The 13506-nt window shown below is 42.0% G+C and overlaps 2 protein-coding genes across 6 annotated transcripts; one reads left to right on the top strand and one right to left on the bottom strand.

The window, feature by feature from the left end:
• Positions 1-907: 907 nt before the first annotated feature.
• On the top strand, positions 908-11694 carry LOC131287677 (annexin B9). 5 transcript variants are annotated; one of them, XM_058316751.1, is made up of 6 exons: positions 908-969; positions 3366-3442; positions 6604-7086; positions 7181-7406; positions 7507-7688; positions 11501-11694. In XM_058316751.1, exons 2-6 carry the CDS (start codon positions 3413-3415, stop codon positions 11552-11554), a joined length of 975 nt encoding a protein of 324 aa, XP_058172734.1. In that variant the 5' UTR covers positions 908-969; positions 3366-3412; the 3' UTR covers positions 11555-11694. The 5 variants fall into 5 exon arrangements, with proteins under 5 accessions (XP_058172734.1, XP_058172737.1, XP_058172735.1 ...); XM_058316754.1 differs by lacking the exon at positions 11501-11694 and adding an exon at positions 11049-11130; XM_058316752.1 differs by lacking the exon at positions 11501-11694 and adding an exon at positions 10535-10708.
• LOC131287679 (DNA repair protein RAD51 homolog 3-like) lies at positions 11345-12917 on the bottom strand. The gene is made up of 5 exons (XM_058316755.1): positions 12723-12917; positions 12551-12657; positions 12292-12482; positions 12101-12232; positions 11345-12025 (listed from the first exon to the last, which is right to left on the bottom strand). Exons 1-5 carry the CDS (start codon positions 12881-12883, stop codon positions 11759-11761), a joined length of 858 nt encoding a protein of 285 aa, XP_058172738.1. The 5' UTR covers positions 12884-12917; the 3' UTR covers positions 11345-11758.
• Positions 12918-13506: the final 589 nt, after the last annotated feature.

Raw genomic sequence — 13506 nt, 5'->3', positions numbered from 1 at the left:
CACAGAGAAATAACTTACAATCATCCATCGTTTGATCCTACAACAACAACTGACGTCACAACGATAATGTTGGCAAGCTGACTAAACAATACACGATAGCTACCTGATCATTCGTCACCAGATGAATAAGATCACAATTCTACTGATCGTACTATGAGTCAGTGCGAAGGCCGTCACCATGTTTGTGCGGTACAATACGAGAGAGTATTTGTGCGAACCACATTTATCGACATTGCAAATATTTGCAAATAGATTCTGTTTTCGGCAAACGTGTTTCATTATGAAACGACCAAAATATTAAGCAGCATTAAAGTATCAAGATGCTCGAAGTACTGACCAAATGCACAGCCCAAAACGGGCTTGGCAGATTAGGAGCATCATTTTATCGGCCTTCGATAAAGCCGGCTTCAAAAACGCGCCCATGGTAAACAACAAGCCGTGCATCGAAATGGTACATTCCATGCGCCAAGAAAAGTAGAGCTTAATTGGAGCTCAACGTTCATGCCATGTGTTTGTGAACAGAGCATTCACAATGGGAGGAAAACAGCAGGATAATTGGTAAAAAGAAAAATTACGTTCGTATCACATGGCAAATACATTTAAATGGTCTTTAAATTATATTCCCTTTAAACTATTTCCATCTCATGAATAAGTAAACGTACTCTTATAAATCTCAAAGTTTCTCCACGGGTTTTTAAACACATTTAATTTTAAACAATATGAAAAATCACGTAGGAACAATATCACTAACCACGAGGGTGGAATAAGGGTTGATTTTGTAGGTAATTTTATTCTCACAAAACAAGCCCTTTCCCTTGTTCTATAGTGAATGAGAGCCCCCCACGCCAAATCGCGATTCACACATCAAGATGAACGGAGAGCTCCTTTAACCGACGTCCGAGCAAGTTTCGAATTCAGTTGCACAGAGTACGTCGTTGCGTGCGGTTAGTGTTTCCCAGAGCTTGAGCTGTGAGTGAATACATTTTACTTTACTTTAGTCAACATACATGTTAGTTGCATCAATTCGGTGGTAGCTTGGCTTACATTGATACAGTGATTGTTGTATAAAGTGGTCCAAATCGTGTCGATATTCTTCGCCAGTCTTCGACACACGACTTTACGTTAGTGTACGCAAAGGCGGTAATGCAAAATCCAACAAAAAAGTTGCTTTGCCAAAACAGATACCGTGGGTTGATTTCGTTTGCCGTAAGGGTCACCTGTTTGACCATAAGTTAACGCTTAAGTGCTACGTCCAACCGGAATGGGCAACACCACAACTTCCAAAGAAGATGCAATGAGTTTGCCATTTTTTTTTTTTTTTTTTTTGTTGTATTATTCGCATTTCAATCTTCTTTGGACGGAAACCGCTGCGATAGCAGCGAACGCGATGAGATCAGAAAGCGAAGAACGCTCGAAGAAGAGTCGAGACAAATTCTGCTAACGAACGCAACCAAAAAGCCTGTAGTCGAAGCATCCAACCGGGATGGGAAGCGAAAAATTTAAACGACAATAAAATAGCAAGATGAGGAGATCTTGTTGGTACAAACACCACCGTGAGTGAAGCGGTATCTCTGGTGTTCGCGGTTCGCGTTGACGATGTTCGGTTCGGTTCATCTTAGGTAGTCGTTCACTGCCTGGTTCGTTGCGGCAGATGAATCTTCGAAGAAATTTTACAGCTATTGGCTAAATTTAACGATGATTTCTTCTTTACTCTCACCAATTGAACACGAACGATGCAAGCAGGGGTGCAAGCACTTTGTGGCAAAGTGTTCGGTAACTTTCTAAACTTGTCCCCCTGACATGGCTAGTCCCGAAAAGCGGAGCGAAATGCAAAGCCGGTAAACCAACGTGACACACACCGTGAGTATGTGTCACGTGAGATGAAGATCTAATGAAGTTTTTAAAAACCCAACTGATCATGTTTCTAGCTAGGGTTGTTAAAAACAACGTTCAAGCAATAGGGTTACATCACTTGAGCGGCAGAATATAAAAAATTACCGCGACTCCAGCGGAAAACAGATGCTTTTACTCTGTTTATTATTAGAAAATGCTGGTTGTTTTTCCTCTCCAGTTACATTGCTGTGTTGTGCAAGAGCAAATGGCCCCGGTGTAAGATGATTTTAAACGGCACGATCCGCGATCGCTAGTATAGGTGTAAAACATGTTCAATTAGCACATCACGAATACGTTCACGGTAGAATAAATGTTAGGAATGACATCATTTTGCCCTTGGATATTGGATACACAGTAGAATGGGTAGAACAAACCCCAAGATGATTCATGTAAAAGCAAATTATTTTTAAATGTTAGTTTTCAAAACATACCATGGATGAAACACACTAGCCAAACCCGATTTGTTAGTTAGAACATGGAAATTCCGCCTAGAAAGAAGACTATAGCCGTTATCTTAATCTAACGAAAGATAACGAAATTAAGTGGATAAATTATTACTTTCATATGTGATAAGACAATCTTCCTCCAACCCCAACCTCATAGAGTTGAACCTGAGGTGAAGTGAACTCCATTAGCCTGATGTGTCCACAACGCTAATGATAGTCCGTTGGATGGATTTCCCTAGGCACATACCATTCCCTTGTTACCACTCCTTAACAATTGCTATTGTGGCAATAGTAATGCTTCTTTAACAACTTTGTATTTTCTATAATTTAGTCATTCGATTGATGGGTGGGACAAGTTACCATTCCTTTGATAAAAGGTGTACGTGTTTGATTACAGCTTAGCATATGAAATTTGTATTGCAATGCCATAGGAATGTTTCTTCCAAGCCCTTCATCTAAGATCCATATAGTGTCGTGGGAGTCAACACAAAGCCGATCCTCGACTCCGCGTGAGTGATCATCAAACGTGTCACGGTTGAACATACCATTCTTACACACTGCCACGTACTGCGTTTCGAACCGTGTGAGTCCGGCGTCAACCGGCAAACAGTGTATGTTTTAAGCATCTGCGGTGGATGGATGCCGCCACCACTTCACTTGCAATGCTCGCACAAACGCGAATGGCCCCATTCACATCGCGGTGTCGCAAAGTAACGGACCGCCGAACGGCGTTTGGGCCGGAAAGCCGAAAAGAGAAACTCTTTCCCTTTGACAGCTCGCGGGAGCACAGTCGAAAAAGGAGGGAAGTGAAATAGACGCAGTGAATGAAAAAAGAAAATCTAAAAGCCCTTCGAAAACATGCAGGGGTGGCTCCTACCTGCGTCTTTGGAGGGGAACCACTGCACTCCCTGCATTACGTGGGAGACAACCTTAAATAAATTAAAATTAAAAACCCCCTTATTCCAAATGCACTACAACACCACAATGTACATAACTGATTGTTTTTCCTTCGTTTTTCCATTGTAGAAGTTGATCGTTTCAAATTACCAGACGGCCAAAAAATCTAGTGGAAAATGAGCTCATCGCAGTATTATCCATTCCAAGTGAGTATGCAATTAAAACTGTTAAGACCGTAGTGGCCCTCGCATGCCATGAGGAACGAATCATGACAATTTGTAGTCGAATCGTTAATGACGAACGTATTCGTCATCGCATTCAGAAATGCATACAGTGATGCATTCGTAAACGGCCCGTTAGTTCGCCTGTAGTTCCAACCGAAACCAAACTACATCGCCCTGCAGTCATACAATACTAGCACAAAGTAAAACTGGATGTTTGTCCGACTTAGAACACGTAATGTACTCGATTGTAGTGCTTTGCCAATGTGCACTACTAATCCAGATGAGCATGGAAGGGGTAGACAAGTACCACGTTCCACTCCACACTTGCACAACTGAATGCTTAAACATATGACGAAGTTCATATAGCGGGTGAGAACGTTTAGATTGAAATGTAACAGATCGCTAGTAGACGCGCCGAGAGCATATCACAGTCAAAGATCATATCATCAGAGGTCTTAAACAATGTTTTCCATTCAGATTAATCAGTAACCTAGAAAAACCATGACCATCCTCACTATGTTTATAAGCAGATAGATAGATTGCTAAACGGTTCAATAGTTGTGGACACATTCTGCTTATCAGTCTACATAAACAATGGATTGTCTTCGATGCAAACCATCTGTCGGTGAAAGCAATAACGACACAAGGTAGGGCCGTTATCGCTAACTGAAAGTTACCACTGCTTATCAATGTTTTTAAAAATAAAGTAAATCAGTTTCCTGATAAGAATAGTGATGTAATAACTTTGACCCATTCAGACCAGACCATTTTAAGATTGATTGCCATGTTGTAGACTAGTGTTTGATAATTTTCTTCCGCTTGAAATACACGATTAAAGTTCCTGAAACTTTTTTTGTTGTCATAAATTAAATTTTTTGCAATGCAGATATTCTATTATCTCTAGACATTTTTCTTTGTGGTGTAGGTGGTTTACGATTGGCCATACCCCAACCGTGAGCTACCTATATACTCCTGCTCTTTTTCGGCCAGAGAGTATGCTTTGCCTTGGCATCGCCTGGAGTATGACATCATCGTATTACGTTGACCTCCGAACCATCCACTGCAGCACTATAACCGCGCCTGTGTGAATCCACACAAACCGACGATGACAAACACATCGGCCAAAAATGACGATGCAATGATGCCTCTGTTCGCATCGAGTCTTAATGCCTTCCTGTGATTCGACACGGAAATTGAAGCCGAACAGCACTATGCTAACAAAAAAGAAATAGTGGAAGGGCCAAACAACCATGAAAGGCCGGAAACAGCAAATCTGTCCCTACGTTCTCTCTCCGTTCTCTCTGCAAAGATATAATGGAAAGGATGAGTGTGGTCTAGCCAAGACGGCGCCATGTCTTATGGGAGTTTGAACTATGCGTATTTCGTGGAGATGAAAAATATACATCGACACAAACGTGCTGATTTTAGTAGGTCAAGGGATGGTGGAATGCAAACGTTATGTTTATTGATACTAATGACCAGTGAAGTACAGCACGTTCCTTGCTATAGAGTTTTCAAACATCTTTACTAATCTATTTGTTGTATTTAATTAAGGTTAGTTGCTTAACGAAGTGTAAACAACATCGTATTGTGACTAACAAACGGTCTGTTCAAAGCAATGAGATTAGTTATAAGTACTACCCGCGGAGCGTGATTACTCAATATTTACTACTAAGGCATGCTTCTGTATACAACTTTTACTAGATCTAATACATCCATCAAGTTCGTGTGAAGGTTTACTGCGCGGTCAATCAATGTTGAATAATTTATTAAATAACAAAATAAATCCACCTTCAAACCATCACAAACTCGATCCGTGAACGCCTTTGACATTGAACTATCGTAGCAAATGATATTGACGCGAGGCCATGCAATGAGATGGAACGATCTCAACTTGATTCAAAATACCCTCCCAGTTCCCTCCCCTGTCCGGTATAATTTACGGCACGAAAGTGTAGTGGGTCAATCGCGTACTACACTGCCGTGTCACGGAATCGACGGAGGGGGGCCACTATACTACTATGTATGTGCAAACAAAATCGCTCCACAGCTAGAACGTTCCACTATTTTTCACTACGGCACAGCGCGAGTGTCAAGCCGACCAAATGGAAACGGAAACAACGGCCGCGCTATTAGTGGGTTTATATATCGATTATTCGAGGTCACTCAACCTACGCGGAAAAAGCGGCAAGGGATTGGCTTTTACTCGTCCTTTTGGCGTGGGTCAAGCAATCGTAGAAAATAGCGGGTGGAATATAAAAAAAAAAAATCAATACCGATAACACTTGGGGCCTCCAGTCCCCCCAGACCATCTACTCGATCCTTCCGGTCGCTATACACGTGGGAAGAGCCACACCGTGTCCAATTAGAGATAATTAAGGTAGATTGTATTGTATAGCTAGATATGAATGCTTTCGACGGTATAAATTCGTAGTATTCATAAATATTGCTAGCGAGCGGAGCCAAAATTGAACCAGTCCGTTTTCTCAACTCATCGCAGAAAAATCAGCTTTCTTGCTTCCACTGAATGGTCGGAAATATTGAAATTCATTTACGTGCCTAGTGTTCAGCTTTCTTCAAATTACCTCTAAGAAGAAAGGAATACGGTGTACTTAGTACCATACCATACCCCCCATCAATCATGTGAATGAGTAGGATTTTTCCACACAAACTTCACCGCAAGCATGGTAACTCGCAATATGGTGTCAACATGTGATCCATATGTGACGATACTGTAACGGATTTCGAATTTTCTTGCCCTCCTTTCGCTCGCGGGATGATCCCGTTACTTCGCGCCGCTTTTCAACAACATGACTAAAACCGTTCGTGGGACACAGAAACAGACACTCAATAATTCATGTTGCCAGCTCGTGCAGAGGACTCGCGGATTGTTGCGGGGTCCACGGCACAAGGGTTCCGGTGGGTATCTGTACGATCAGTTTGACTCGATAGGCAGAATGTCCGAGTCGTCCGAAGAGGATGAGGAAGAGGAAAGATACATTGTGGTACCGGTGAGTGGGGGCAGTAGAAAGGAAGACCAATGGACAGATAAAGAGTTTGTGGAAGCAACAAGAATTAGTTCAAGTTTGAAAACATTGCCAGGATAATGAGTAATAAGTCTTTCTGCTGCTGTTGTGTTTCAGTGCACACCGACCGTCTACCCGGCGGATCCGTTCGATGCCAACGAGGATGCGGCCACGCTCCGTACCGCCATGAAGGGCTTCGGCACGGACGAGAAGGCCATCATCGAGGTGCTGGCCCGCCGCGGTATCGTCCAGCGGCTGGAGATTGCGCAGGCCTTCAAGACCTCGTTCGGTAAGGATCTGATCAGCGACCTGAAGTCGGAGCTGGGCGGCAAGTTTGAGGACGTCATCCTGGCGCTGATGACGCCACTGCCGCAGTTCTACGCCAAGGAGCTGCACGATGCCGTCTCGGGCATAGGCACCGACGAGGAGGCGATCATCGAGATCCTGTGCACGCTGTCGAACTACGGCATCCGCACGATCGCCGAGTTCTACGAGCAGATGTATGGCGTTTCGCTCGAGTCGGACCTGAAGGGTGACACTAGCGGTGCCTTCAAGCGTCTCTGCGTATCTCTTGTGCAGGGCAACCGTGACGAGAACAATGTAAGTGAATTATAAAGCAAGTGGCGCACACTTGAACGGATGCAACTTTTAGAATCCTACCCTAACTGATCGTTACTCCTCCCTTTCTCTCTAGGGCGTTGATGAGGGTGCCGCCGCAACCGACGCCCAGGCACTGTACGAAGCCGGAGAGGGCCAGTGGGGCACGGATGAGTCGGTGTTCAACCAGATTCTGGTGACCCGCTCGTACCAGCAGCTCCGCGCCATCTTCGACATCTACGAGAATCTCGCCGGCAGCTCGATCGAGGATGCTGTCAAGCGTGAATTTAGCGGCGCCATCGAGGAGGGTTTCAAGGCCATCGGTAAGAATGAACGGATTCAGAAAGGATCAACCCGTTGGAGCTAGCCTGTAGCATTATTAGAAAATAATGGGAAAAAAAATCTCCCCCTTCTCACGTACAGTTCGCTGCGTCCGATCGAAGGTTCAGTACTTCGCCAAACGTCTGCACAACTCGATGGCCGGACTGGGTACCAACGACAAGACGCTCATTCGCATCATCGTAAGCCGATCGGAGATTGATCTCGGAGACATCAAGGAAGCTTTCGAGGAGATGTACGGCAAGTCTCTCGAGTCGTGGATTAAGGTATGTTCCTTCTACCTCCTTTATTACTATTTTCCACATCTCCTACTGACACACACACAAACATCCTAAGTAACACTTCAACCCCACACCGGACGAATTACTTGTAAGCTCTAATCTCTCTTTCTCCCTACCACATTGGATTCAACGTGCCACTATAATCCATTACACTCTGTTGCTTATTACAACACTCATCGTCATTGTCTCGTCCCACACCCTTCCTTGTTCGCGTTACTACCCAAGACTAAAAACTCAACCGCTGAGAAACTGGTCCACGATACGCCATCAGTAGGCCAATTTACACACCTTTGCTTACAAATTCTCCATTCCGCGCCTGCTATCCAGGGTGCGTGATTCTGTTGATAAAAGACCATCACTTAACAATCAGAAAAGTAAACTTCACACGCAGCGAAGTCTTAATAACGAGACCCTCACCTTGGTACAACATGATTGAAAGCTTGAAAAACGGGTGAAAACATCAATGCCAATACTTTGTTGTATCATTTTGTAGAGCTAGAATTTTGAGTTGATCTTTTTTAAATGTTTGTTGTCTGTAGATTTGAATGTGCACCAAATGTTAGAGCGAAGATTTCTTCATTCCCTTTCGAGTTTGAGGTAAACGGATGGACTTGCAAAACATGGCGTAAAATTAGTATAACACGTTCCACACCACGTCACTATATGGGTGACGCTATTTTTCTTGCTAAACATAGATTTCTTACTGTTCCATAGTTGTTTTTCTGTGTAAGAAATGGTTGTTTTCGAAATGGCTGAGTAATGGGACTACTACAGCTAAATTATTGGTTGCTTTTTTATTCCTACTCTTTTACGTCCTTCTTCGTTTGTAAAAAACTCGTCCGTTAATATTATTATTTTTGGTAAGGAACGTGATAAACTAGTTTCCATGTGTCATTTCGTTGTAAACAATTACTGCTTGCGATAGTCCATACCAAATAGGGTATGACTGTACAAACAAGTAATCGCAAATAAAACTGTGTTTCATTTTTAAAAAACACATCCCTTATCACTCCATAAACCATAAGCCTCCACCAAAGGGACTAGCTGTAGTTCCCTCCGCAGAGCACCAATATCAAATTCCAATCCAAATCCTTTGCTTTAAAAAAAACGACCAATACACGAGACGTATTTTTCCACCAAAATCTTTTATCACTACTGCTGTTTTTCCAGGGTGACACATCGGGCGATTACAAACGTGCTCTGCTGGCAATTTCGGGCTACCGATAAGCGCCAGGAAAAGCTATATGTATAGGCAGAACAGAAAGACCCAAGCGAGAAGAAAATGAATGTCGTCAATGAATGTGGAAAAAGAATTAGTTTTGTTGATCTAGCAAGTTTTTACAAGGTCTTTTTTCCTTCTCACACCATCGATTCTACCGATGATGCACAACTATTACCAACCTCAGAGAGTTCAAATGGCGGAGAAAACTCAATCGTAATTTTAAACACTGCAAAATAACAACAAATGTTGCCTTATCTCATATATATGCTTAGGATAAACATAAATAATCTCTTATTAAATGTTACTCCACCGAAAAGGAAGGTTTTCTAGGAAACCCGTTCTGGAGATCATACACTTTTAAACCACCGTTAAAATCCATAACAGCGAACTTGGTCGACAGAAACCCGGTCCTATCATGAAATATGCAGACAAAATTCAATGCTCTTTACATAATTTAGCTTGCCGTAAATTTCTTACACTCGTAGCAGTGGAACTGACGAGCTCAGGGCATAAATAGCACCAGCTGTTGTAATCGTAGCGATAAGTTTTTTTTTGTTCGCCTCTTCTCATAGATGTGTCACAAGCCTATATTTTACAAGCCGTAATAAAACATGCAAACTCTCAGTAGAATTATGATTTTTTCCCTTTTTCGAGTGCCGTGTGAAAGTAAGCAATTGTCGTTTTCATTTTGCAACAATTTTTCTTTTTTGTGAAACCACGTGCTGATAATAGTTTTATGTATGTGTTCTTTAGAAAAAAAAAAAAAAATCTTATAATGCACTGCTACTTCTTTGATCTGTTTAACTGGCATAGGAATGTTAACATTCGTTCGGCTGAATGCTTCTTAACTAATATGTTTAACCCCATGGAATCGTCTTGCATTAACTTTCCGCAGCGGAAGTTCACCAAATTACTTCTCCTTCTCAACCCCGTCTAGAGTATACACAATGTTAACATACGGTTACCCATACGCACTGTTGCGATAGATAGTACCGTAATTTATATTTGGTGTTTTTATTCTCTCCCATTTTTTTCTTTTTCCATCCATACCTGTGTGCCCTTTCGTACTATCAACACCCTAGGAGGATCTTGGAGGCGATAACGCTAATTTGCTGTACCATTTGGCCGCTTACTAAAACAAAAATGCAAAGCATTCTCCCCAACCCCAGGCCAACCCAAAACCAACGAACGATCCTATGCACGTTCATTGCAACATACGGTTGTGCGGGTCTATTTAGGTTGGCCGTATTGCGCAACATGCAGAATACAGTATTTTTTAATATACTCAAACATACGCCGAAAGGCGTTAAATTTGCGAACCATATTATCCCTCACAATGGTATTATTACATTCCAAAAAAAAAACAGTCCCCTAATTTTGGCTTCATTAGAGGAATATTACTACAATAATATAAGTTTTTAATTTTGGTATTTGTAATTGTCGGTTACATTATGATACACACTTCCCATGCAACGTGCACAATTTGATTAAATGGAAGGATAAACAGTATAAAGCTTCCGCCAACGTGACTTCAGTGCCTTATAATATTTTCTCCCGTTTGTTTTCTTATTCTCTTTTCCGCCAACCCAATGCAAATTCACCTTTGCAGGAGGACGTGGGAGGTGACCTGGGTGACCTCTTGGCCATGCTGGCCACGTTCTAAGCCACGTTCAGAGACAGAAGAGCGAGCCATGCATTTAGTGTGTGCTATATCCCCGTGTGCAGGCAAAAATTTTCGAATAGGATTTTTCGTTTTGTTCCCCGAGAAAACGTGCCGTTGAGCAAATTGAATGTTTGCAAATACCACAAAATGTTATACTGTCTTCATATATACCAAGTTTAATGTTATTTCTTTTTAATGTGCTTGCACCATGAATGTATTGATTGTCGAAACAATAAATAAATGACAACGAAAAAGTGTAAGTGTAGCTTATATCGCAATATCGTGTGGAAATTCAATCTGATATTTGACGCAATAGAATTACTAACGGACATGGTCACGCATGGGGCTACTAAAATAACGTTTTTGCTCCACAACTAATCGACAGATTGGATTGAGAACGAAATTTAAAAAATGCAACATTTTTAATTGAAAGCGATCTTCTGCCATCATTTTCTTCCAGGACGACATTGGAAGTGATCTAGGCAATTTGCTTGCTGAACTTGCCACATACTAAACTGTTGCCGTTGCTAAACACTGTGGTGCCGCGAAAACGGTTCCACAGCTATAGCCATTTTTTTAACAAAGCATTCCTGAGCCAGTTCCAAAATTGTTCAGAAAATGTAAAGAATAAGTTAATGGTTAACTAAGGAGATTTGACATTTAAAGCTGATTGTTATCAGTCATCATGCAGATCAACCCATAAAGTATCGAATTTTACAAACACTACCCCGTATATAAAGCAAAGTTTATGAAGTTTCATCCTCGTGCTTTCTCAGCTTGTCAAAGATTAAAAATAAAACAGCACAAAATATCAATCCTACCCCACACGCCTCTACGAACTAAACCAAAAACCTTCCCGTCCTGCCTTTGTCTGCTTGTGCGGTTAAATCTGGAAACTTTTCCTCCTTTCAGGATGATCTTAGTGGTGACTATCGTGACGTGCTGGTCACTCTCACTGCCTATTGAGCCTGATCTACTGGCATCCCCAGTTCACCGACACCAATTGTTATCGAATGTAAGTTCCCTTCACAAGCATTCACGGGTAGCATTCATGACACCACCGTTGTCTCTTTTACCCGTCGCCCGAAGTTTGATCCTAGTTTGTACTGTCGTTTGCTAATAATAAAAGTGGTATCCTTCCGCTACATTTCTCTTAACCTCCTGCCAATCCTACTTTTTGCGCTTAACACTCCGAATCCCGCCGGTTTCTATGCGGAATGCAATTGAAATCTTAGGCGTAAAGTGACATTTGTCTATCAATGCTACGTACGTGTCTTGCTGACTGGATTCGCAATCGTCCTTTCCCAGTACGATTCGTTGATTAATTTTGTGGCTGTGGCTTCCACCTAGCGCTGGCACGATCAGTGACTCCGTCGTCCGGTCAGAGCTGCCTGTATCCGCAGTCAATTGTGTGGTCACATCGTTCGTAATTACAACCTGTCATGACGAAATAGAGAAAGAAACTAAATTGTAAACATCACTCACCGGGGCAATGTAGGATCCAACGCTTACCGCACATCCGAACCGATGGGCAAGTTTATGCAGCTGGGTAAGTATTTCATGCAGACATCTCACGCGCTCAAGTGTACGATTGATGGTATTGCGTATCAGAAAGGAAAGCGAATCAATGACAACTAAACGTATCTGAAATTACAAGAGTTAAGTTTGAACATTTTCCAAAGGAACAGATGATACAAACAAACCTTATCCCCATTGTGCAGTTTGTTTTGAATCACAGCAATAGCTTCCAGCACGTGAGTATAGGTCGTCACATGTGTGTAAAGTATGTTGCCTAGGATACTGTCTGGCAGGAAACTGTCCAACCTATCCGCTTCGTGTTGTTTTCGTAATCGAATAAGTTTGCTGAAGTGTTCATAACAACCATGGGATATTTCTGAAATAGAAAACAGGAAAATTGGTTATAGGAAACACTTTTCTTTAGAATGCCATAATGCCTATTACCTTTGACCCGTTGAGGCGAAAACCCGTAGTTCGTATCCAAGTAGGCAACACGACCCTCGACGCCACCTAACGTACGCGGTATTTGTACATTCACTGCAAGTTGCAGGCTGCCGAAAAGCGAAATTTAGCAGACTTGTACTTGGTACACAGGAACAGACTATTCGCTACTTACCACAGCTGTGTCTTTCCGCTACCGGGAGGACCGCAAAGCTCTGTGATCATCCCCTGCGGTATGCCGCTTCCGAGAGCGTAATCGAGATCCTTGCAGAATGTCGCTATTCCTACGCGATCGCATTCTAGATTCCACAAATCTAAAGCCGATTTTTCAAACATTCACTAAGCACAACAACAAATAACACACTGCGCACTGGCAAACAAAACCGAACCACAACGAAAAACAATCGCAAACTAACTGTTGCAGACGAGCAGAGCAAATCGTGTTTCGCGCAAAAATAAACGTCAATTGGTATTTTGCGAACGCAGCCAATGGTGTAGCAAGCTGCGTACTGTGTGTCTAGCCAATTTTTGCTGTGCGCAAATTTCAAATTTCCTCTGCTTTCGTATATCATTTTTGGCCACACATTTTGTATATTTAAGTATACAACACTTTATGTATAACTCATACGCACAACATATTTTAGTATAAAACACTTTATTTACTACTCTTGTTATGGTTGCACAAAGTTTCCTTATGCTAAAAGTCCTTCCTCGTGAACGGCAGGAAGACGACTGATTAAATTTAGGATTTGTTCACACATAAAACGTGGCAGTGATAGAAAACCAAGCAGCAACCTTCCAGTTTCTCGAAGAGAAATGAAATCACACAAATAATTTGGAAAATATAAATTTTGCAAAAAGATGAAATCTCAGCTAAATAGAAAGTAGAAATAAGAATTTAATTCTAAAAATTCCAACTTCAGCTAAATGTCATGCGAAAAATATAAAAAAAACTAAAT

The sequence above is a fragment of the Anopheles ziemanni genome, chromosome 3, assembly GCF_943734765.1.
Source record: "Anopheles ziemanni chromosome 3, idAnoZiCoDA_A2_x.2, whole genome shotgun sequence".
Classification (NCBI taxonomy): domain Eukaryota; kingdom Metazoa; phylum Arthropoda; class Insecta; order Diptera; family Culicidae; genus Anopheles; species Anopheles ziemanni.
Note: the sequence above shows the minus strand (reverse complement) of the source record. Positions and strands in the feature narration are given on the sequence as shown.